The sequence below is a fragment of the Betta splendens genome, chromosome 6, assembly GCF_900634795.4.
Source record: "Betta splendens chromosome 6, fBetSpl5.4, whole genome shotgun sequence".
In the NCBI taxonomy this organism is placed as follows: Eukaryota; Metazoa; Chordata; class Actinopteri; order Anabantiformes; family Osphronemidae; genus Betta; species Betta splendens.
The window spans coordinates 18,330,568-18,356,828 of NC_040886.2; the positions used below are offsets into that span (position 1 = coordinate 18,330,568).

Below are 26,261 nucleotides of genomic sequence, written 5' to 3' on the forward strand. Positions count from 1 at the left end.
AAACCTTAATTTATATTCAACAATAAAAATACTATAAAAATTTTAAAATGTCCCAACATTTCAAAATAAAATACTGCGCAATTTACTCTTGATTGGCTTAAAAATTAGTTTTTTAATGACGGGCAGGTCGACATAATATTAAATAGGCTACATTTCGCTGGCATCGTATCTATTGTTTGGTGACAAAATATATATTTTATTTTATTTCCAATTAAATATAACAAACATCATTGTGCAAATTCGAGTTCAGTGACAGACATTTGTAAAATGCTGAGGTTTTGTCAACGTGAATTTGTATGGGATTTGTTTTCCAGTTTTGACAAGGGCACATATCTGAGCATTTTATTTATGACTCAAGGCCTTTTTATTTTACAGTAACGGTATAAAATGTGTTAATTCAAGTTCTGTACGCCTCACACTGACAGAACCTTCAGCTTCATCACACACAGACGACAGGAAGCGCTCCTTCTATTTCTCATTATTGGAGGACTTGTGTTACCGCTGACCGAGCCGTGGTCCAGCTCCAGCGCTCCCCCACCTGCCGGGCACCGCGCTCCGGGTCGCTGCAGGGTCAGCGCTGGTCACCTGGGGCGGCCTGGTGCCACCGGAGGCCAGAGGAAAACAAATAAAGGTGCTCCAAAGTGTGTTTGTGTGTGTGCGTGTGTGTCTGTGCGTGCGTGTGTGCGTGTGTGTGCGCGTGTGTGCGTGCGTGCGTGCGTGCGTGCGTGCGTGCGTGCGTGCGTGCGTGCGTGCGTGCGTGCGCGTGTGTGCGTGTGTGTGCGTGCGTGCGTGCGTGCGTGCGTGCGTGCGTGCGTGCGTGCGTGTGTTGGGGGGGCTGCTGGGCGTCTAGGATGACCGGCGCACGGCCCACGCTGAGGAGAAAATGTGAGGAGTTCACTGCGGTGGGTCTGCGGCTGGAAATTCCTGCCGCAGTAGGTTCTGGACGGGTTTGTGAGCCCGAGGCCCGGCCGCCTTCGGGCCCATCAGTCACACTAATGACTTAAGTGCTTGAGCCAGTGCGTCATGTGAGCCACCTGCAAAGCAGCTTTAACTAAAACATCTACACTGCCAATTTGTTCTCATCATGGTCACATATGACGGAATATGGTTCGGTTCGGTCCCAGAGCGACTGAACAGACTCCAAACGGACCCGAGGCCTGCGAGGCCCCAGCGTGGCACCACAGCGGAGCATGACATCATGGTGCCCAGAACCAGCGCTGGCTCCAGCTCAGGCTACGGGGCCTTCAAACTGCGGCTCGCCACCAAACATGAAAACAAGCAGGCTTCATTTTCCCACAGCGCACGCACGCGGAGGAGCCTCCACGGCCGCAGCGTCTGCAGCGCTTCGGTCCCGCTCCAAAAGTGAAAGCAGGGCATTCAGGCTCTAATTGTGTTTGTTTGCCGTTGGTTTTTCCAGCAGTCAGACATTCCTCCTCGCTGACAAACCTCAGCTCAGTCACTTGACTTCACGTGGACGTGTGGCACAGGTCGCAGCAGCTGAACCACAACAACCCAGTCATTCAAAAGGTAACTTATCATCATCATTGTTTTGTTAATCAACCTTTCTTTGCAAAATTAATATCACGAAACAAAACTAAGAAAGACCAGTCACACGTTATCAACTTCCACATGTCCACTATAATAAATATTATAAGATTATTAGACATTTTAAATAACAAAACTAATACCAGGAAAACCTAGAAGCATCATTTTAGATGTGTTTAGATGTATCAGATTTATCAACAAGCACAAGTTACACAATTAGCTTAGTTACTATTAGCTATGTGATAATTATTTCATCCAGGGCAAAAAAGCTGCATATTATTTAAAGATTAGAAAGACACGTGCTACACAAACATCAACCAAACTAAAATAAAAGATTATTATTATTATTATAATAATTGGATATAAATTATGACCAGACTTCTACAATTATTCATTTAATATTTGATTTAACACATTTATTTAATTTCATAAGCTTTTCATTGTGTCATGTAGACTAGAACTTTGCTTCTGCCCAGAACCAGAACCTGGGGCAGAACCCAGCTCTGGTCCGAGTACATGTGAAAGCTTAAGGCCAGAGACAGATTTATTGCTCATTCATTTTAGCACTATTGTCACATTCCAGATTGACTGATTATCTTTCCTCGTCCTGTCACAGTCTGTTTGCAGAAGCTGCATTTTAGTTGTATTAACGTTTCAGTGGTGAAAAATTCACATATATGTTAGAACGACTCAACCCAAACAAGCACGTCGCCTAAAGCACATGTGGATCATTAATAATTTGGGCTGGTTTGGACACAATATCTGCTGACTTGAGTTCAGGCTGAAGGGACATTTCTCCTCTTATCTAAAGTATGGTGGAGGCAGAGTTGGGGTCCATGGAATTCACCCATAACTCAAAAGTGGAGACGATGGTGGAGGGAGGTGAACACATGACTGTTGCCAACCAACAGTCAGACGCGCTCCCTGACGGAGAACAGAGCTCTCAGGTTTCACAACAGGGTGGAGGTGGACAGGACCCACATCAGGGCGTGCGCCACTCTCCAAGACAAGAGTCCCAGTCAGCTCCATACAGTCAAAACACAGCCTCCAGACATGCGTAAGTGGAAGATGCAAGGAAAATAAATGAGGAGACATGCATTTCCTTCCAGGGAGCCACTCTGCAGCTCTGACTGTTTGTTTTCATATTCATTAAGTTATCGTTTCCAGGCGGCGGAGCAGCGAGGAAGCTCCGACCCTGAGGTTCCGCCTGCAGCAGGACGGACGCCTCCGCTCCTCACATTAATACACACACAACCTCGTGCTAATCCACAATCTGCTCATGTGACTGCAGCACAGACGTGGGCGTCAGCGGCTCGAAGCCCGACGCCGGCGAGAAGCAGCTGAACCGACGCACAACAGCAGGAAACGCAGCTTATTGGGCTGGACTTGGAAAAGCAGAGCAAAGACACTTTTCCTCCAACTCTTACAAAGTGCATTCAATATATTTAATGAGCAGAGAGTCAGGTCCAGAACCAACAGCCTCATAGAAACAGGACTTCGCAGGCACCGCAGGTCCTGGTTCCTATTTCCTGCCCTCATTTGCATATGAAGCGTGTCATTTGCTGAGCTCCTTGGCTTCGCTCCATGTGTGTTGGTGCTGCTTGGCTGCGATCACATTCAGTGATACCTGAGCACAGCCTTCGTAATGGAAGCGCCCAAGGATGTTTGGGCTGGACCGGTCCTGCCGCTCTAATCGCTGTCCAGGAGCGGCTGCAGGGGGCTGTCAGCAGGTGAGAGGCTGGAGGCAGAAGTCTTCACCTTTTTAATCAACTGCTGAACGTCTGAAAGCAGATATTCCATAGAATGGGGTTTGTTGCGTGTGAGCTTTATACTTTGAAGACTAACGCTAAATCCTGCAGCAGAGCTCGCTTCTTAGTGCAGGCTGCTCCTCTTCCTGCCTCCTCCCCAGCCGCCGCTCAGCTGCACCGCCCCGTCTCGGAAGGAGATGCGCTCCTTCACCCGCGGAGCGGCCGCGCCGCCGTTAGGAGACGAGGCGTCACTTTCTGGAGAGCAGGAAGAAGAGAAGATGGTGTTATTTACAGGACACAGGTTCACACTCCTCATTTGCTGTATTTAATAAAAAGAATGCACATTTTAGATACTAAAGCTGCGTGTGAGGCCTGGGACCAGTCAGTGGTGCAGCGCAGAGCCGTCGGGTCTCTGCCGCCTGAGCTCCCAGCAGCGATCAGAGCCTCGGATCAGAGCTCAGCACGGGGACGAAGGCCCGGCTTCTATTAGGACTGATGCATTCCACGTGTAGAACCCACACCGAGTGGGGGACGTGGGGGGGGGGGGGGGGGGGGCAGAGCAGGTACTGACTCCACATTTCTGCACAGCTGGCACACCGGCACCCGACTGCCCTCAGATCTAATCTCACGTCACTAGATTTGATTTCGCTCCTCCTCTGTTTATGTTGTTTGTTTCAGGGAGCTGCATCCAGCTTTGGTGGCGTTCGACTTTACGCTCCGACTCAAACACAAAACACAGCTCAGCCCGTGATGCGTTGCAGTGACGCTATTCCAGCCCGGTGAGACAGAACAGTCACACATGAGACCGACCGCTGTGACCAAAGGGGTCGTTTTCCATCATTTCGCTCAGGGAGCAGCTCTGCAGCGGTCTCGACCCACTTCAAGGCTGGAAACGCACTTCATGAACGGACCCGGCAAGTGGTTTCAGCGGCCTCAGACCCGACTCAGAACCAACACAACGTGGAGCCGTCAGGCCTTTGAAGTGTGACAGCTTCCTGCTCGTCTGATATGAGGCTCCATTATGAAATATCTAATTGGCTTGCTTTTGCCTTACACACACATTCATATTTCCAATTTGTGGATAAGTGGCGTTTTCATCCCTGGACACAAAGCGTCTTTCTTCCTCCTGAAGAGAACAACGGTGCGTCTGCTCCGCTCCACACCCGTCCTGCGGCTGCACCTCGTGGATATCGTTTCGAAATTATGGTTGAAATCCAATTTGGCCTCGTTACCGGGACAGGGCTCCGTTGACTTGTTTAATGTGGTCATTTGCTGCCAGTCTGTCACTGGCATCTTTGTCACTTCAGCCTCACTCGTCCTGACAGAAGGGCCAGTCATTCTCCCGGACACAACGGACCCCCCCTCTGCTGTCCGTTTCCTGTCAGAACCCTGTCCCCGGCCCGACCCTGTGTCTCCTGACCCCCCCCCCCCCCCCCCCGAAGCAGGAGCCTCAGTCTGGGCAGTGAGCAGCTGCCGACACTACAACACACGTACATACATGTGTATGCATGTATGTGGCCTGCTGGCTCTAGGTACAGAGGTCCTCAGACAAACCACACTTTGCTTTGTTATAACATTAGAATAATGAGAGTAGATTTAATTGTTTAGTTTATTAGTTAGTTTTTATTTGCTCAGTATCTTTGGTCTGAAGAAGGCAGCTTCACTGTGTCTGCAGTTCATTCTATTTATACCTGTCTGTCCCCTTTGTCTGGTCAGTGTCTCTCCTTTCTCAACCTAAATACTATCGTTATGTTTACACATTAAAATTCACAGCCACATGCTGATTTTGTAAACAGCTGCCGTGTTCTCACTCACTTGCTCGGCCCAGAGACGTCCTGGGAGCAGAACTGTGCTGCAGCGCACATGAAGCGCTGGTGGCCCGCTGTCCGCTGGCTCGACGCCGCTCCGAGAACCCTGGGTCGGCCTGGCACAGACACACACAGACACACACACGCACAATCACACAGACACACACACACACGCACAATCACACACAGACACACACAGACACACACACGCACAATCACACAGACACACACACGCACAATCACACACAGACACAGACACAGACACATACACACACACACACGCACAATCACACAGACACACACACACACGCACAATCACACACAGACACAGACACATACACACACACACACACACACGCACAATCACACACAGACACAGACACATACACACACACAATCACACACACACAGACACATACACACACACAATCACACACACACAGAGACGCACAATCACACACACACAGACACACACACACACAGACACACACAGACACACACAATCACACACACACGCGCACACAGACACACACGCACACAGACACACAATCACACGCACAGACACGCACACACACACCCACACACACACACACACACACACACACACACACACACACACACACAGGTCTCACAAGCAGCACAGCCGTCACCAACCAGCGGCTTCTGTCTGAACGTTTCCACGGCGCAGGACGAAGCAGAGGCTTGTGATCATGACTCAAACTGCTAGAATGTCAGACAGAGACCTGCGGTTTCCAATTTCAAAGGCCTCACGAGCATCAGCCTCTTTCTCCAAAGTGACACTGGGAATTCTGCACATGAAATGAAGAAATTGCAGCCGCTCGATCCAATTGGAAGAGTGGCTGTGGAGCTGCAGCTCAGACTCACTCCTTCCTCCTCTAAATCAGAGCTGATGAGACAGGCTCCAGCAGAGCAACATGCAGCGACGCTACTGCTCAGTGTAAACACTGCATAACTTCACATCATGTGCTCGACCCCGGACAGATTCAACTCAAGCATCGAGTGTGTAACTGTGTAACTCACCACGAGCTGCACTCGGCCTCCGTTCAGAACGTCCGAGCTCAGCGCTGGTAAGAAACGCGCGCTGAGGAAGAAAGAGAGAATGATTAGTGTGTGTGGTTTAACCACCGCTTTGGTACAAAACAAAACCCAAGTTATAGATGTTAACACTCATCTCCGTTAGGCCTCAAGACACATGTTCGTAGGTTTGTCAGTCAACTGTGGTTTTTATGTTTATTATCAAAAATTATAATTATTTGCTACGTTACTGTGCTGAATATTCAATTACACAAAATCACCCACTCTGATATAATATAAAAACCATGGGGTTCGTACGTCATACATTTTTTTATCATGTCAAAATCTTTTTTTAAATTTTTAAATCAAAAAATGTATAATATAAAAAATGTATAATATAAAATATATATATAGAGAATATATAATATATAAAATATATAATATTTATAATATAATATATATATATATAATTATTATTAACAATAATATTAACAATAATATTAATATAACAATAACTAGAATTATTATTATTTTAATAAATTACTTTCACATATTTATATATTTCAACATTTCTGAAGATCTACAATTGGAGTAGTATTTTGAAAAAAACAATATGACTGTATAAATGGGTCAAAATATGTACAGTTTCTCTTTACTCAAATCACAAAGAAGTGGCAAATCCTTTCATTACAACCAGACGTCTGATGGTGCAGCTCTCTGACCTCTCTGAGCTCCTGTCACACTGGCCATGCAGACGCTGCTCAGCTGATTCCTGTTTCACCGTCTCAGTCCCGCAAAGAGCTCCTGACAACATCACACAGTAAATGTTTTAGTCCTAATTAAGAAACACTGCTGGTGACGGTGGAAGCAGAATCATAGCGTGCTGAGAAATCAGAAGAGGCTGCGTGCTCCTGTAATCAGCACAAGAAGCACAGAGCTGGAGTCCAGGAGTCAAAGCTCTGAGGATTAATGTCTTGTCCTGAAGTGGGGACTTGTTTGGAGGGAACGTCCCGTTGTTAAAAAGAGAAAAGTGAAAGGCTACTGATTTACAGGTTGTGCTGAAACCCCATAATAAGGCCTAATTCAAAGTAAACATTTGCGCTGCACTGATAGAAACGCTGCCGTAGACGGGTGCAAGCTGTTGATGAATCTTGACAGCTAAATGCTGGAACTAATGATGCATTTATTTAAGCCATTTACTTGTTTTTCTGAGCAGTAAAAAGCAGAGAGCGTCCTACGGTTTTCATGGGTTAATGGAGAAGCCCCACTAAAAATGTCAAGTGATAGATGATTCCCCTCGGGGCAGCAAAATCCAGGAAATAGCTACTCTCACTTCTCTAAGCTGAACACACACACAGACCGTCCACTGAAGCCTCAGAGAAATGTCTGTGCACAGTAAAATCCACAGCAGGGCTCCGTCTCAGCCGTTCATACAACTGCTTCCTACTCAACGCGTCACATATGGCAACGGATGCGTGTACGCGTTGGGAACAAGCATGAAGAGACTGGAGTCTTCACCTCTGAACCCTCCACTAAATCCCCCTGACCCCCTCCAACCTTTAAATCCAGGGCTGCTCCAGGACGAGGGGAGGGGGCCGTAGGAGTCACGCCTGTTAAACACCGCTCTTCAGTACATTAAGTGATCTTGTCTGTTGTGAGGGAGGGAGAAGTCTGACTTAATATCAGTGAAGGCATGGGTTAAAGGACAGATGCTGCCACTCCAAGCTTGTCACACAGGTAGGTCATGGAGGAGGACCAGTGTAGAATCAAATGGCATTCACTATAATTCATAGTCCATCATCTCTATATGTTCACCTCCGCTGCGACAGACTCGAGGGAAATTGTATTTGAATGTTAAATATTTCTTCTGTTAAAGTTGTAGTGAGTGTATGTAAAGCAACCTGAACATAAACAATACACCACTCAAATGTTAGACACATTATTCAAACCACTTTTTCTGAATGCAAAACTGAGCTGAGCTCGTTTGTCATGATTCTACATCACAGTGAAGCTGATCCAAGTCCAGCACCGACAGAAAGGAAGTGAAAGATGAGACACTTGTAGCTGCCCTGACTTCACGTCCGCCCTGACAGACTGGCCCTTACGAACGCTCAAGCTAAACTTGATCTGATTTCATGATGTTTTACAGAATCAGATTCAGACCACTAACACTCTGTAGCTGTACATTCAGCTTCTTGTCCAACGTACACTGAGAGCTCCACCGAGCTCTGACGTTACACAGCTGAAATTGGATGCATATGAATGGTGGTCAATAGTCTCACATTAGGGTGTTTTGGAGGGTGAATCATAAACAAGATGATTGTGTTTCAGATGGACTTTGTAGAGGACTTGAAGTGTGAAATCGAGTTAAGTGCTCGGGAGGCAGGGGTTCCTGGCCGAAATAAAAATATAGACCCTGGTGTCCCTCTGACACGAGGACGGATGTTTGGTGGGATGGAATCTCAGCCAGGATGGAAGGGGAAGTTGGAGGAGTGTGTGCGCCTGGGGGGTTTGAGTGAAAGGCTTTAATGGAAAGTAAGAGGAGCAAAGCGTCAGGCATTCAACATCTGCAACACCCAGGCACGTCTCATTCATCAGGACGCTGTGTCTCCGCGTCCTTCGTCTCGCGCTGCGCTGCCCTCGCTCCCTCTCCGTCTCCCTCTCTGGGTATGTAAGACGATACCCATTTCAAGTGGTTACTCATGTCCAGCACATCCACACAAAGAGCCCGGATAAAATAAACACGCCGCATCAGATATCTTGGAAGGAATCTGTCATGGGTTTGGGGCTAATCACCTCCAGAAGGGGCTTGACTCAAACCCTGAAACGTTAGCCCCTGTCGGGGAGCACTGGCTGGGCCGAGCTGGGCCGGGCTGGGCTGGCTGGGCCCCGGGCACTAGAGATGGATCCAAGGGGGGGGGCTTTCCACAGGTCAGGACCGAGGGAGTGAGAGGGAAGGCTGGCCCCGTCCCACTCCCAGAGATGCAGAATCACAGCAGCACTAGCTGGGCCGTCCCCCAACGCCTCAGGGCCGCTAGCCAAACCGCAGCAGGTCAGGTCTCCTGCAGGTGGGTAGAGTTACAGTACCTGGGTCCCCCTGAGCCGGGAAACAAGCCAGGACACAAAGGTGGAGCACGAAGGGACTCCCAGTCGTCCAACAGCTGGTGAAGAGGCTTCCGTGCTCAAGATCACAGTATAAACTTCCTCCATCAGCTTTACAGCCACTAAATAATCATCATTTGTAAAGTCTAGCTTAATCTCAGTGCGATTGTAGCTAATAACAGACGTATATTCAAATACAGATTTCCCACATGGTGAGTTTGTCGCTGGTAGAATAAGACGGTACCTCTCCTGTGGCGGCTGCTGCGTGGAGCAGCTCTGTTCCCTCCCTCCACGGGAACCAGCTGGTAGAACAAAGCAGAACCAACTGGGGGATCTGGGAGAGACAGAGGCAGAAGGTGAAAGAAGGACTTCACATCAGAAAGCATTAGAAGGTGTGCAGCTTTAGAGCAGATGCCATTAGCACTTAGACTGGACATAGACCTGTGTGCTGCTTCACCAGATGACAGCAGGCCTGTGTTTGCAGCTGTGATCAAAGCGCACGCTCCCTCTACTTGACTGTGGCATGACAACCGTGGCAGCGACTACTGTTTCTTGGAGCATAGCAGAGGTGAGGTCACTTCTCCCCACAGTCACATTCAACCACCACAATGAGATGAAGAAGGCAGGACGCTGCTGCTTCCTCTGCACGCTGTCAAACTACAGCCAATGGGAAGAGGCGGCCGAACTCTGCCGTCCGTCACAGCTTATTAACATACGAGCTGCCGTTTCACTTCCTCAGTCCCTTCAGCAAACTGAGCCATTGTTTCATCAGTTCTGACCCATCATATCATCCCAACTTGGACCTCATCCACCAGATCTGTACACTTTCCTAATTTTCCTGCTTTTAACATGGAAGCTGCACGGTGAACATTCTGTAGTGTATCTGACTGCAAACACACTCACCCTTGTGTTTCCTCTTAAGCTGTTGTTTCCATTTCATGTTGTGAGCTCTCTTGAGCATCTGAAGGGCTGTGTGGCTGTCAGCAAAGCCCCTAAAGCAGAAGGAGACATGTAAAACCAAAGGCCACTCACTGAGCTTCTGTAACAACACACACAAAGACCAATGCGGATGAAAGAGTTGAGGCTTAAATGTGGAGGATCACCATTCTTCCAGGATCTTCTCTGATCTTTCAGAGATTCCGCTGAGCACTGAAGACGATGCAGGAGACTTTCTAAGATCAGAGAGATTATTGCTCTTGAAACAATAACAACTGTTTACACATGGCACCAACTAAAACAGAAGATACACAAAATGTCTGTAGCTTATATTTAATTGTCTACTGATGTTATTTGGTACCACTCCCCCCCGTCTCGCTCATGTTTCTGCTCAACATGATCGAAAGAAGAAACAATTAGGATTCAAAGATTCTCTTTTTCACCGGGAGAATCGTGTCTCAAAGACATTTAACACCGTATTTACTGGTGACACATTCTGGCAAGTGTCTGAAAGCTGAGTCATGGCAGCTGGACCTCTTTCTTTATGTAATGACTTTGCAGCTTACTGTAAGAAAAAGCATTTGGTCTAATGCTCCGGATCTTCAGAGGCTGAAACCGTTTCTTCTAAATCAAACGCATGTGCTTCTTACATAACACGTTCCGTTCCTGCCTGGTGGAAGCAGCGGTGGTGATGCGGCCTGTGCTTCGTACCTGTGACAGCTCTCTGGGGACGCTCTCCCGCCCGGAGCCACTTCTTCAGGCGCCCAGGCCTGCTTAGGCCTCCACACAGGAGGTGTAGTGTGTGTGTTCTGGGGTTCAGGGAGAGGCCCAGGAAACTGAAAGAATCAAACAACAAGCAAACACAAAGCAAATGACTTCATTATATCTGTATGAACTTTGTATTACTGTACGTTTATTAACAAACAGTGACAGAGTTCAAACTAGACCTTATTTTAGGTTTGCAAAGCTCATGTTTTAAATGGAAAGTTCAAAGCTCAACATCTGACTCCTGCGCTTTCGGAAAATGAAATATATACAATAATAATTAGTCATATTTAGCTCAAGTGCATGTTGCTATTTGGCTGATGTTTAAGTCAAACTAGCAGCTTCATTACTCTGCAGATCGTGTTTTCTCTTTGTCAAAGCGCTAAATTGTTGATCCTCGCCTTTGATGTGTATCTCAGTGTCAACGCGTTGAAATTGGCCTCAACAGCAGCTGCACCACATCAAGCAGTCCACACTGACTACCATGATGTACAGAGCTGAGCATGCTCCAAAATAAAGATCCAACAAGAGGTAAATGAAGGAAAGAAAAACAGGACGACAGTCCGCCAGCTTGAAAAATGACATCTGCTAACGCTGACCAACCTTCAGGCCTCAGGAAATAATCGTGTTTTCAAAAAGAATAAATTTAAAGATCAATGAGGGAGAGTGAGACAAATCCTGGAGGGAGTGATACGCGAAATGAAAGTGGGACAGGGCAAAGCGATAACTCTCCCTGACATCACACAGAGGCTGGGCTCCACCTGAACACAACACCAGGCGCGTCCGGCTGCGTTACCTTCACACTCGGAGGCTGCTCTGACACGGGCTCACGTCTGGACAGCCACTCGTCCGACAGCTGCAGTGTCCAGAGGTTCTCCAGCTCAGCCGCCTATGGAACAAGAGTCTATGTTTCATGTCAAGACTGTGGTGATAGAACACTTTATTTACATTTAAACTTATAGAGAGTATGTGATATTTAAATAGAGAACGGACTTCCTCAGTGTCAAAACAATAAGCCAAAGATCAGTGGAAGTTTGTTTGGTGTAGACGTCCAGAAGGATCCTCTGGTCCCACAGCGTCCAGGTCCAGCATGTGTGTGCAGGCCTGTGTGTTTGTGCCTTTGTAGTAGATGTGTGCAACGCGCGTGATGGATTTGTGCATGTGATCGGCCTCTCCACGGGCCTGTGTGTCTTCTGGGGCATGAGTTGGGAACATCACTGAGCCATGAAAGTGTGTAACAAATGAACGTGTGCGCACACCTCATCAAAGACAAATTCATCCACATCATCCTCCTCAAAGGCGTGGTCCTCTGTGGTGCTGGGGAAGGTGACGGCAGCCAGAGCAGATGCGAGCCTCCTCCTCACAGCAAAGCCCCTCCAGGACGCCTGGAGGTACCCAAAGAAAGAGGACGGAACGCTCGCAGTGAATCACGCAGCAAACATAAATATTGTGCGTTATCCCATTAGAGAGATAAAACATGTTAACCCCTCTTTTAATTGCTGAGCGTTCTGCTGTCTGAACTCTGCGTGACTCCGGGCTGTTCCGAGACAAATGGAGCTCAAGTGTGCTTCTAAATCCTCCATTTCCCAGTGGACCTGGGGGCGCACACTTCACTTCAAGTTGAGCCGAGCAGGAATCCTGGAAGTCGTACTACTGCACGTCTTTGGAATCTGATTAATCACTGTGTAAACCCCTGCCCCCACCTCCACACACACGTTTACTACATGATGGCCTCCACCTTCTGCCCTAAAGGACTCATCAAACTCTAGCAAAGAGGGAGAGACGTGTTTTTGTAGAATAGCAGCTCACACCTCTTTGCAGAGGATCAGATGAATAAGCCTCCATATCACGTCAGCTGCTCCTCTCCTCTAGAAATCTCCTCTAGATTTCCACTGTGCCAACATGAAGGTTAGTTAAGCTTCTGTACAATCAGAAACGTCCCCTTAGACCTGAAGGTGTTCATTCCCCACAACAAAAGGTCCAGACCAGCTCCCATAGTTCACCTGGATGGCAGCTGCTGCAGAATGCTGATCAAGCACACTGTGGGGACCACAGGGAGGTCCTGGCTCTGGATGGGCTCCATGCCCTGATGCTGCTAACGGGTGCCTGCTCATGTCCCCATGGTTCTGCCTGCACGTCCTCCACTGCCGCTGAATCACACGGGCTGCTGAGCTGCTCAGGAAAAGGCACCAAGACTCAGCTTTAAATACAATCACACACAACGTGAGGGATGTAACGTATGTGATATCATAGCACCCTCGTCTGTCAAAACGTGAATTTATTGGTGAGACATCTGGAGAGCAGGACTCTGGAGAATTCAGGCCTGTCCAGAGCCACCCTTCATATCAAAGATCTATTGTCCTCCCCGTGATAGCGCAGTGTTAATGACGAAGCTGCGTGTAAAAATGAATAAGATGTTCAACATCTTCTGCTGTAAATCAAACGGAGGAGGCTCCAATGATGACAAATTCTCTGCAGCAGAAACTAATAAAATGCTGAGCTGCTATAAAAAGACTAAAATCAAAGGTGTTTGCTTTATGTCTGCATTGTACGGTTGTCATGTCGGAATCTGAAGGGGTCTCATCATGACGATTATGACCCCTGGTCTCATGGATGGAAACATACACAGTGAGTTGACACTGACTGATGAAACACTTGAGTGAATTACTTTTTAAGATCCAGGTCTTGTTTAGACAGAGCCGCCGTTTGAACGTACGAGGAAGATGTGGTTCTCTTCTCTGACAGGGAGTGAAGGCCCGTCTCCTTGGTACCAGCGTCTGAGGACTGGAGCCACACAGCCTCACTGGTCCCGGGGCCGTTTTCATGGATCCCGCTGGAACCGACTGCTGGAGCCGTTTCGCTGGACTCCGTCTGTGCGTCTTCGATGAGCTTTGTAGCAGTAGAGCTCTGCACGTGGGTCCGGCCCTCGGAGGCTGTAACGTCACCACATTCATGGGCAAACCTCTGGTCCTCAGCCAGCTTCAAGGTCTCAGTGAAGTGTTGGCACAAGCTTTTCACAGCGTCCAGGGGAGATGAGGCTTCACTGTGAACACGAGAACACACAAATCTCATGTATTTACAGTCACAGGTACTGCCAGTTTTTACTGTATGCATTGGTCAACGCGGACTAGTCAGATCTCAACATCATGTTCAGTTAAACATGATGATGGTGATGAGTCATAGGATCAGTCTCAACAGAATGCCGATGCCACTTTTGCAAATGCACTTTGAAGTGAGCAGCAGCTGTTGATTAAGGATGAGCTTGGTTCTGTCCTAGCACGTGATCATTAAACTAAATTATTAGCTTTATTTGTTCCCCACTGGCTCATCTGCATGAGGTAGAGTGAGTGCACTGTGCCCATTAGTGTGTAATGGCTCTTTCGCTGAGGGCATGAGTCAAGGATGAGGGATAAACCGACCACAAAGCCCCTCCATGAGCCCGTTAGCAATGCTAGCTCTGCTCCCCTCCCCGTCGGGCCTGAGGGGCTTCAGGGCCCGGCAGTCCGGAAGGCCAGTAGCCTTAGGTAGCGCAGCTTCTTCTCCACAAAGACACAACTCTTTGTTGTCAGTGGGACAAGAGAGAGGAGTCAGAGGGTCCCCATGGCTGGAGACCCCTAACCCCTGCTCCCTGTACCTGCTGGTTCACACCAGGGTCACCAAACACAAGCTTAAGACTGCTTCATGAAAACAGCTGTATGAAATATAACGACAGGAACCTGACGAAGACTACAAACTTATCAAGTAATAAGTTAGTAATTGGTGAGTGTACGCATCCTCCTTCTTACTTTCAGTCCGAGTATTACTGAAGTTGTTTCTGGACTGCAGCATCTTCAGCATATCATGCCAGCAGAAGACAAAGCTGCTGTAAGGAGCAGAGAGCTGCTAGAAGGTCAAGGCTGCACCCGCTTTTATAGGTTGACCTTTAAGGCAGCGCTTTTTGGATAAAGTCACTTGAGATACATTAGAAGTGGGACAGTGACATAATACACTTTAAAAACTAAACATAACACTGTGCAGCTTCAGATTTGTACCACTTCTTAACACTGCACATAAGCACAACACTGGCTTCATTCAACAGACAATAGACTGAAGGGGCCCTGTAAGTGCAGGCAAGTCTTTCGTCGTCTCCCTGTGAAACCACACCCCTGACCAACACCGGCTCCCACCTTACAGCCTGCAGAGGACCGGCGTGTGGCGCTCTCACCTCCCCTAAAACGCAGTCTGACACGAGGTCAGGCCAGGGGTTAAATGGCTGTGTTAGTCCTCGCAAAGCCCCCAGAATGGCTCATTGTCCAGAGGCCGGAGGCAGAGAGGGCACACAGTGAGGGGTGAAGCCCAGGGATCACCCCATACCCCCGAGCCATAGGAGTCCTTGGTGTGACCCATTCGGATAGCAGCCACCACGTTTCATCTTTTGTGCTGTGTAATTTAGAAAGGTCACGAAGATAAGCAGAAAGTTGACCACTGTTTTAAGTGTTGGTGGTCCGTCTCGCACAGTGTCAATATGTGTGGAGGCCAGCGACATCGAAGCACTAGAGAAAATAGATGGACGTTGTCTTTTGGCTCACTACAACCTATGTATCAGACATAACAAGAGGATAGCTCACATTCCTGAGGCTCACACTCTGACAGGATGACCAGCATTCAGTAAAAGCTAGGAGGGATAGAAGTCACTAAGGTGGATGAGAGTCATTTAGATTAAACCTTCACAGAAATATATGATGAGAAGTTTAGCAGAGAACTACTTAAAACCTGACACTGACCAGCTTGACAAGGAAACAACATTACAGCAGAGCTAATGGGCTTATTGATTGACAAATCTGAATTAATCAATCATAAAAAAGGCAACATGAACATTAAACATTAATGTGTTTTTGTAAAGCTGTAGACAAACAGCTACAATCAGCAGATCTAACAGCACACGCAGACAGGCAGGACTTAAACTTCATGTCTTACCTGAGCTCCCTGCTGTGCTGCTGCAGTAAATCATTCATTTGCTGCAGTTGAGTCTGACAGAATTTGAGGAAAGTATCTGAGGCCGAGCTGATCTGTTGAACAGCGGGGGGCGACAGAAGGCCGTCTGTCTGCTGGTCATCGACGGCCCTCAGGCCAGGCAGCGCTCTCTGCAGAGTGGACCTGAAAGAGGATTAAGGCCCAGGTCACTGCGGTCGGGGTTTCTCAGCCCTCGTTTTAGGAACATTGGAACATCCTCACTGTATATAATCCAACGTACTGTATGAGATGTCGGCTCACGCTGATATTTACATTTCACAACTACTGCTGTTTTGTTAAAATACTATTCCTCACTACAGCAAATGCAAACAACTTGTTGAGTCTTTGAATATTCAAGATGATGGAGCCATTTGAGTGCAACATGAAGCAAATCCAAAAAAGGAGTTTTTACCCAGAGCTGGAGTCTCCGCTCTGACAGGCAGCGAATTGACACATGAGCTTTTCCCCTTCAGGCTTTTGCCAGAGGGATTTACCCTGAAGGGCCTTTCTTCAGCCACTACAGCTCATAAACCAAGTGTCCACACTGACAAATGCACTTAGTTTTGTTTTGCTTTACATTTCTCATAAATGAATATTTAATTTTCCAACCAATCCAATGTGAGTCCATCAGAATCCCTTACTCAGTTTTGTCCAGGGTTCAGGGCTTTAGGTCTCAGCCTCCAAACTGCTGGGGAGCCTGAGTGGCTGGGAGTCTGGGGAGAGGGGACCACTGCCTGAGGCTGAGGATGAACAAGCAGAGGAATCCCAACAATCTGCCAGAGAAACAGGCGCAGAGCATCCACCAGCAAAGCACTGGCCAAATGTGGTCTGCGTTCAGTGGGAAAATCTGGAGCTGGATGCTCTACAGGACACTGGGGACTGGCAACAATAAATCCATAAAACACAAGCCTTTAGGCAACAAAGTCCATTTTCTAAAGTATGAGCATGTTCCTCAAGACGACTTCCCAGAGCAGCGTGCTCCTAAATCTTTGCCTTCACTTACTAGTTTGATTTGATTCATCTGAATGTGTGAGTCTGTAAATATTTGAGTAATCTGTCGGTGCGACTGGTGCCTGTTCAGGTTGTCTGGATGTGTGCCTCCAATGGATTCCTTCAGGGTGGATGTTGCTGGACTGTTTAAATCACAAGTGTGTCTGCAACAATTTAACATTATACTAGCGAGTCACAGCTAATAAAGATGAAGAACAGTTAATACAAAAACCATGTCAGGTGATCCATTATGAGACTTGTGTTTCAGGATTTAAGGCTGCAGCAGCAGCAGCAGCAGCAGCAGCAGCGTTTCCAGAGTCTACTGCCACCATCAGACGGAGACGGCCCTGGAGGACAGGCTCTGTGTCCTGTCAGAGGGATGTGGGTTTGATGTGGTGCACTTGGCCTCTCTGACACAGATTGGGATTCGATTCCAGCCCTTTGGGCACTGGCTGTCTGCAAGTGAAGCTCCAAATCCATTTGATTGTTACATGAGCTCATTGAGGTGGGGAATGTAATTCAATTCAGAAATGAACGAGACGTAGACACGCTTTGGACAAAGCAGCCGTAAACTGTTGACGAACATAAGGAGCGGTTCTCTTTTTGAAGGGAGGCTGTGCTCATTTCAAAATGAGAGCTCCCTCCCTGCTTTGCATTCTGTTTTCGTGGTTTTCCATTATTTTTGTATACTGTAAATGATAAATTTGCCAAAGCTAATTTAACTGAATAAGTACTGGAAGGAAAAGTAAGTCAGTAAAGCGTCACAATTTGAACGCTTTGGATCTCTGTCGCTAACGGCTACACATACACACTTCACCTCCTTTCTCAGGGAACCACTCTCTTTCATGACATTCCTTCATTCCTCTTCAGGTCCATATTTCATTCAGTGAAGACTTCCTCCAGAACACAGGCCCATAAAGAGGCGCTGATTAATCAAGCCCTGTGTTTTCTCCCTTCACCTCCCGCGGCTCAAAGGCCGCCGTCAGGGAGAGTCACTTTTAGTGCTCACCTTTGCTGCTTTAATTTAGCTGCTGTTTTGACTGGCAGGAGATGAAAAGACCAGGGCACGACTGTGGAAACGCAGAGGTTTAATTCTACCGTTGGCACCGGAGGTTAAATAAAGTTCAATAAAACACTGGGGTAATGTTTCAGTCAAGGCTTAGGTAGAAAAACCTTCCTCACAGCCATGATTATGGGATGAATCCTCCTCTAAACAAAGAAACCTGCAAATTAAACCTAAAAATAGTTTTGCATTAACCAAATACCCAGTATATGACTTAGGTATATTTAGTGAAATGACGATAAAAGAATTCTATCACAATCCAGCAATAAATGCTTTTTGGCGAGTTAAGTATAATTTTCCATGTTTTGTATTTTGTCTGTTATGGGTGTGGGGACATGAAGGAGCCAAAGAACTTAGCAAACCTATAACAGCCAACATCATTGTTCACGACAGGCCAAGAAAAACAAGTCATTGGCGTAGGTTTCATGTAACTCATGAGACAGTTGTCGTCTTCGCAGGAGACACAATGTGGGCAGTTGGAGGCAATGAGCAAAGTGACACTAAAAACATCATGGACCTTCCTGCTGTATCAATATTGTGATAATTATAAGCACCTGATGCAGCTAATGCAAACACAGATGCCAGTAACACACAGCCGTAAACTAATAGGACCCGGATCACAGTAGTAATCCTGGGAAATGGACAGGAAGTTCTGGTTCTGCTGGAATGTTTGCTCTACCTGAGCCAACAGACCCAATGTGTGATACAGAAATACATTTTTACACCGATATGTTCAACACAACAAGTGCCATTTCAGAGCAAAGGCCCAGACACAAAAGACCCAAACCTATTTAAACTGCAAAAAATGCTTAGCTAAAGTCAGAGGTCAACAGTAACTTAGACAAATACAAATTGGGTTCATATCAGAGCATTGGCGTTCCTGCACCCAGACACCGACTTACCTCCACCCGTTCTCCTGCTGAAGAGGGTTCCCTCTGAGGTGGACGCGTTGCAGGGAAACACATCCTTCCAGACTCTCGCATACGTTATGCAGCTCTGTGAAAAAATGCACGAAACACAACAAAATTCACCGTTTGTCTCATCTGGTTATGCAGAGCTGCATCAGTTGAATGAAGCAAATGAAGATGTGTTCCAGTTTCTCATTTCCAAACGCTGCACTGAAGTGGTGTGGACGTAAACTGTACGTAGACACAAAAGTCACTGCATCACAACATCTGACTAAAATGTTCCTTTCGATTCAGTGAAATCAACCTTCTGCTGAGTGGGATGAAGGGACTGGAAAGAAATCTGGCTGTGAGCATAAAAATGGAATGTGATGGAAAAAAAACGCAGTATTTATAAGAATGTGTCAAATTTTAGACATGGCTCTAACTTATAGGACATTTTTCAGACGACAAAAAACAACTAATCTTGCAAAAGCAGCAAAAGTATGAAACCACAAAAAGCATTTATTTAACGATTATTTAATAGGACACATATAAAAACAGAGAAATGTTACCTGACATGCAGTTGAACTGAAGATCCAGATTTGCAAGGGACACAAAATCAGACATAGAAGGCAGCTGGGTGATTCTATGAAACACGATTCTATGAGACACGCTGAGCCCATTGAAGCTCCACTACAAGCTAACATTCACTAGAGGTTAAGGTTCGTTTGGCATGAATCATCTACATTTCTACATGAAATAAAAATGTTTCACAGCATCATACTCTGTCTGGTTTTTCATCACATTTCACCTGTTCTGAGCCACAGACAGCGTGTGCATCAGAGGAAGCCAGCAGGCAGCAGCCAGAGCCTGCAGGGAGGAGATGCTGTTGTCGTCCAGATGCAGCTCTGTGAGGAGGACGTGGTTGTCCAGAGCGGGGGGCTGACAGGCAGAGACGGACAAGGTGTGAGTCAGTGAGCTGGTCACGCTGAGGGTTACGCTAACTTTACCCTGCTGCTGCTGGTCCAGAGGCAGCTAGACGACCTCATCCATCAACGTCAGTGGAGTTACACCCCCGGCGTCAGCTGCTGCTGAGCTCTGCTGGACCTTCTATAATCAATGTTTGCATCACCTTCATCCTATATTTTGACCTCATACATCCAATGACCCAGAGGCATATAGCTCAGTAGTTCATGTTGCAGACATCATATGTTGGGAATTTTTGTGTTGAGCTCAGTGACACTTCAGTCCTTTGGTCAAAATTTATGAAAATCAGGAATCAGTTTTCAGTTTCTGAAACCTCAAAGTTCATTTTCATTCATTTGCATTTCAGCAAAAACAGAAGGTCTTTTAGGCTTCTATCATCCGTTATGTGTGGGAAAATGCAAGTTATTAAAATGTCCTTGTCCATCCGTGCTACCTGTCCTACGTTTGAGCTTTACCTCAGGCAGGCTGTTGGAGCTGAGGTCCAAAGTCCTGAGCAGAGCGTTGTTCTCCAGACCCTCCACGTCTGCCAGGTGGTTATGGGAGCAGTTCAGGTGCAGCAGCGTGTAGACGTCTCTCAGGCCTTTGGTGCTGATGAGCTGGTTGTGATCCACTGAGAGCCTCTGCAGGCGTTTCATGGACTCCAGACCAGCTGGGCACGACACAAAAAAGATATTATTCTGGGTTTCATACAAAACTACTGTATATTTTGATGAACCTACTGCTGCTCATGCTGTGTCTAATTACAGTATTTGTGTTTCAGTTTTACAGTAGCTTAATTACATTTTACTGCATTCACTTTTCATCTTGTCAAAATATACTTATGCCCCTGACCTGAGGCCTCAGGCTCAGGTTAGTGCTTAGGGTTCTAGAGAGGGGAGACGCTGCCCTCTTGTGGAGGCCAGAGTTCATTGCTATCAAACGGCACATTTCAGACTAGTTTTCCATTTCTTACCAATTCGTGTGATGTTATTGTGTGAGAGTTCCAGTTCGTCCAGATTGTTTGCACCTCGTAAACCATGGATGGAGGTCAGCTTGTTGTGGGCCAGCCGAAGAACTCGTAGACTGGTCATACCCTCACAGTCCACAAACGAGATGTGATTTTCCTACAGTGAAACAAAACAAATGTTAAACGGTCCATACCTACATAGCGCTTTAACCCCCCCTCATATTCATTTTACATTGCCTGAACATTCACCGTCACGTCGATGTAGCACAGCTGTGATAAGTGGCTGACGCCCTCTAGGGATGTGAGGCCACAGCGTCGCAGAGTGAGCGACTGAAGGTGAGAACACAGGGCCAGAGAGGCGGCGCTGCAGCCGGGCCGGTCCTCCAGCGTCACCGAGGTCACCTGCTGAACGGACCCGCCTCCTGCGGCCTGAAGCAGCGCGTCGGGGCCGGGGGCCGGCACGCCGCCGGTCCGCGGCCGCCGCCGCCCGCCTCGCGGGGGTCCGTTCTGCTTCCTCCTGTTCTGCAGGGACAGTTTGCACCACGAGGTGCAGCCGCTGGTCCAGGAGAGCCTCTTCTGCTCCCGGGGGCTCAGAGGTGAAGAGGGGCCGGAGCTGCACCGCTGCACCGCTGCGTCCTGTCGCTCGGTGACCGGGGCCTCGAGGCCTGAGGACCGGGGGCCGTCTTCCAGCTGGGAGGTCAGGGAGGTCACGGAGGTCAGGGTCTCGGGTCCACTGCTCCTGTGCGTCTTCTCTTGCAGGTCATTACTTCTGGTCTCCATCTCTTCCTGCATTATTTTGCTCTCCTCCTCCTTTTCGTGCCAGCGGCCTTCTGCCTTTAGGTTTTCTGTGGTTTCTATCACCTCTTCCTTCATCTGCTCTTGCTCACTCTCTCTTTCTGTTCTGGTCCTGTTGTCCTCGACCTTTCTGATCTTTGCTTCATGTTCCTTCTCTTCACTGGATCTTATTTCTTCATCGTTTTCCTCCTCTTGTCTTTTCCTCCATTCTTCCTGTATTAGTTTCTCCTCCTCCGTCCTTATGACGTTGTTTTTCCTTATTTTGTTTCTATCTTCACTAAGTTGGGTTCCATCTACTGTTTTTTGTTTTTCTTCTTCTCTTTTTCCCTTTTGTTCATCTGTCGTCATTGTCTCTCTTCTTGCCTCCTCAGGTTTTTTCTCTTTCCTTATGTCGTCTTCATTTGTTTTCCCTTCTTCTCTCTTACCTGCTTTTTGTTCCTCCTTTTGGACTTTTAGATTTGACTTGTTTTCCATCTTCTTTGCATTTGTTTCTCCCTCCATTTGTTCCATTTGACTCGTTTTTTCTTCTTCAAGCCATATTTTCTCATTACACTTATCTGTTTTAGTCTCTACCTTGTTCTTCGTCATCTCTTCCTCAACTTTGCTCTTTTCTTCTTCTCTTTTAGTCTTTTCCTCTTCTTCCTCCTCCTCTGTTCTCAGCTCCTCTGTGATTTTTCTATCTTCCTCTTTCTTCCTTCTCATTTCTTCCTCTATCCTTCTCCGTTGCATTTCTCTTTTCATTATCTCCTTTTCCCTTCTCTTTCTGTCCTCCTCCTCTCTCTTCCTCTTTTCTTCCTCCATCTTGATCCTCACTTCTTCTCTTTCCCTCCTTTCCTCTTCCTCCTCCCTTTTCCTCTGCTCTTCTTTGAGTCTCCTCTCCTCCTCTGCCCTCTTTTCTAGAATCTGTTTATTTTCCTCCTCCATTTTCTTCCTTCTTATTTCAATCCTAATTTTCTCCTCTTCTTCTTTTCTTTTCTTTTCCTCTTCTTCCTTCATCCTCTTCAGTTCTTCTGCAATCATCCTCCTTTGTTCCCCCACTTGCTTCTGTATGTTGTTAATCAGCTCCTAATTGGTAAAAATAGCCACATGAGTCACACACAGCAAAACGTCTAACTAACAAGATATAAAACTGTACCTGCTGCAGCAGCAACTCTTGATCAAGTTTTTCCTGAGCTCTCTTCTCCATCAGCTGAAGTTCTATCTGATGAAGCTATATGAAAAAAATAAAAGCTGAACGATGGTGCGTATGTTTTTATAATACATACATTCAAATCATCATCATCTTCATCATCATCATCATCAAATGAGACGGGAACAGTGATGTCTTACAGTAGGTGGACCACAGACAACTCCCTCCAGGACTTTATTCCATCAACAGTCTCACCTTCTCCGCCTCCATTAACTTCTTCAGCTCCATCTGGAAGTCGTTTTCTCTCTGTCTTATTTCATCCTCTTTCTTCAGCTCCTCAAAGCGACGTTTCTCCTTGTGTGCTTGCTGGTGTTCATTGTTTTCTTTTATCTCCTCCTTTGTGAGTGAAAATTCAGAGAGTCTTGAAGTGCTGTGTTTTCTTTTTTCTCCATAGTCGTCAGTTTCAGTTTCATCTGTGTGAAGTACAAGCATTTATTAGCAAATTACCAAGGACGAAATAAAAGCACACAGGAAGACCTTTACACCAGATATGGCTCCATTCAGAAGTCAAAAGCCTGAGGTGAAGTGTTCGTACTCACCACAGTCAACCAACCATTAATCAACAACGACCTCTTGTGGACACGTGTTATAAGACGACACACTTTAAAGTTAATTAGATGTGATTTCGATTCTACTTCTTTTCCATCTGTACAGTTAATTCAAATCATTACAAGGTTTTCATGCAGTTTTATTTACAGATCCAGATCAGCGAGTCTGACACAACTATTAGCAACTATTAGCTATTAGCGTGTTCTGCAGTAAACAGGATAATTGGCTGAACGTCATCCAGCAGCGTTCGTGCGCATTCACCCTCATCTCTGGGAGACGCTGTCACGCGGGCGGGTGCTTCTGTCTCAGGCAGAACGCACGAGGCCTCTTCATTCCCTCTGTCCTGTGGATATTACGTGCCTTTAACTGCTTTGCATCAACTGTCATGTATTTTGGAGTTGTCATAAAAACACAAAACACACATTTACCTGCTGATTCGGTTTCAGCGTGTTCTCATTGAGTTCAGTGGCCAAGTTCATCAAGTCTTCACACGATGTGGTGAAAGTGAGATTCAACAAACAGGTTGTTACTAAATGTACAATAATGTAGTTTGATGAAGAACCTCGTGCGCGGCAGCAAACATGGCGCTGTCTCACCTTCAACGTCCTCAGTAATGAGCTTCTCACACTCCGCGGCTCTGCTTCTGGACGCTTCAAAGTAGCTCACGAGCGACGGCGGGAGGTCAGCGGAGGCCTGTGTTCACGGGCGGAACAGTTGAAACGCGGTTACACGGAGCTTCACGTCCGACCGTTGTCACAGCTAATTCATCCGCTCACTCACCGACACTTCGTGAGACACTTCGTGAGACAAAGCGCGTTTCCGCTCGGTCTCAGAGACAAACACGTCGCACGTGACCGTTTCATTGCTTTCATTAGAATCCGTCATTACAGCAGCGCAACGTTACGTTACAGCTGCTGCCCGTAAACACGCGTCACGTCACAAAATGTAAGCACTTTAAAGCTAACGCTAGCGTTAATGAGGCACTGGCCATTCGCATACAGAGGTTCCTTCGCGTCCACAGACGCTTCAGTCTCCATGGAAACGAGACCGTGAACTACGAAGCCACGCAGAGGACAAACTACGCAAAACGCGAAATGATAAATGGTTTAAAACAGACAGTGGATATTCGGTCTGTCTCTCTATCTATCTATCTGTCTGTCTGTCTGTCTGTCTGTCTGTCTGTCTGTCTGTCTGTCTGTCTGTCTGTCTATCTGTCTGTCTCTATCTGTCTGTCTATCTGTCTGTCTGTCTGTCTGTCTTTATCTATCTATCTATCTATCTGTTTGTCTGTCTGTCTGTCTGTCTGTCTGTCTGTCTGTCTGTCTTTATCTGTCTGTCTGTCTGTCTGTCTGTCTGTCTGTCTGTCTGTCTCTATCTGTCTGTCTGTCTGTCTGTCTGTCTGTCTCTATCTATCTGTCTGTCTGTCTGTTTGTCTGTCTATCTCTCTATCTGTCTGTCTGTCTGTCTGTCTATCTCTCTATCTATCTGTCTGTCTATCTGTCTGTCTGTTTGTCTGTCTATCTCTCTATCTGTCTGTCTGTCTGTCTGTCTGTCTGTCTGTCTATCTCTCTATCTATCTGTCTGTCTATCTGTTTGTCTGTCTATCTCTCTCTCTATCTGTCTGTCTGTCTGTCTGTCTGTCTGTCTGTCTCTATCTGTCCGTTCGTCCCTCCGTCCCTCCGTCCGTCCGTCTCGAACAAAGCAAACCATTACAAACCGTTGTGTGGGCATTTTGGACTTGAAGGCTCAGTGACCCTAAGAACCTGTAGGTGAATCACAGGACCAGACGGACAGAAATACTGGTGGGCCGTGAACAATGCTGACTTTTTCCCTGATTTTCTGATCACAAAGACCGGTTCCTCTACCCCGCGGTGAAGGCTCTACCCTCTCGCTGTATTCTTTCTCTTTGAGGAGATTCCAGTGGCCCACGTACGTTTCCCGACCACGTTCCCAGGGGTTTGCTAAAAGGAACTCAGTCTCCTTCCTCAAAGTTTCAAAGAATTACAGTACTGCATGTCCTCCATCCCAGGTTGTTTGGTCTGGAGACACAGTAGGGCCTGTTCTCCGTTCACGTGAGGTTATGGAACAAAAACAAAGCCACAGCGTGGCGCCACGTTGGAGTCATTTCTTTCTTTTCAAAGGTCAACAACATCATCCTCTCACTTTCATAAAGGTCATTATGGGTTAAAGCGTGACTTCAGACCTAAAGGTGATGAGCAAGAGTAAGACAGTTTGGTACAGTCCCCATTGTAGCATTTAACTGCCTTTCCCTTATGTTTCATTAAGTCCCATAAGAGTCATTGATCAAGTTCAATTGCTCAAAAAGGCCCCATCAGCAGGCCTTGTCTGCTCAGATTAGAGCCCGGTCCTTTGTCGGTGGGCAAGGTGTCCGTCGCTTTTGTCCAAGTGCACAGAACCCAGACATCAACCAGACAGGGCCAAGCTGCAGATTTATTCAGCAGATTACACCGGTCAATGGCGGCTCCGGCCCAAACGCGGCAGCGGTTTGGATAGCAGCCGCGTGTTTACACTGTCAAGGGTTTTCTGTTACTCGTCTGTAGCCATTATCTTCAGCCTCTGCGCCTATCGGGCCTATCATCGCCATGTGGACCAAAGGCGCGATTGAAGGGAAACATTACCAGAACCCCAAGGACCATTCATCTTCCCTTCCTGCACATCTTCCCTGTACGTGTGGCAAAGCAAAGGTTGATTATTGGTCTACAGATAAAATATTACCCATGCATGAAGTCAGTCTGACATTCTTTACATCAACGCTGGTAAAATGATGGATGTTCTCATTGCAGTTTGCGACATTATACATTTCTGCAAGGTCTGATTACGTTAAACATATGAAGTGTTCAAGTGGGCAAATATTTAGGTGTTTTAGTTTGATAATGTGCTGTCAAATGTTCCAAAGCTCTACC

General features: G+C 47.0%; 1 protein-coding gene across 7 annotated transcripts; it reads right to left on the bottom strand.

Annotated features, from left to right (window-relative positions):
- Positions 1 to 92: 92 nt before the first annotated feature.
- Positions 93 to 24,390, bottom strand: lrriq1 (leucine-rich repeats and IQ motif containing 1). 7 transcript variants are annotated; one of them, XM_029153999.3, is made up of 25 exons: positions 24,118 to 24,389; positions 23,934 to 24,030; positions 23,766 to 23,821; positions 23,599 to 23,680; positions 22,984 to 23,201; positions 22,735 to 22,809; positions 21,054 to 22,664; positions 20,811 to 20,961; positions 20,314 to 20,507; positions 19,683 to 19,813; positions 19,444 to 19,517; positions 18,887 to 18,980; positions 15,896 to 16,075; positions 13,656 to 13,982; positions 12,943 to 13,111; positions 12,199 to 12,324; positions 11,736 to 11,828; positions 10,886 to 11,010; positions 10,342 to 10,410; positions 10,142 to 10,230; positions 9,483 to 9,572; positions 6,859 to 6,940; positions 6,143 to 6,203; positions 5,109 to 5,217; positions 93 to 3,548 (listed from the first exon to the last, which is right to left on the bottom strand). In XM_029153999.3, the coding sequence occupies exons 1-25, from the start codon at positions 24,220 to 24,222 to the stop codon at positions 3,418 to 3,420; spliced, it is 4,539 nt and encodes a 1,512-aa protein (XP_029009832.1). In that variant the 5' UTR covers positions 24,223 to 24,389; the 3' UTR covers positions 93 to 3,417. The 7 variants fall into 7 exon arrangements, with proteins under 7 accessions (XP_029009832.1, XP_029009831.1, XP_029009835.1 ...); XM_029153998.3 differs by having other exon boundaries at positions 13,608 to 13,982; XM_055509710.1 differs by lacking the exon at positions 93 to 3,548 and adding an exon at positions 4,809 to 5,034 and having other exon boundaries at positions 13,608 to 13,982.
- Between the last annotated feature and the right edge of the window lie 1,871 nt (positions 24,391 to 26,261).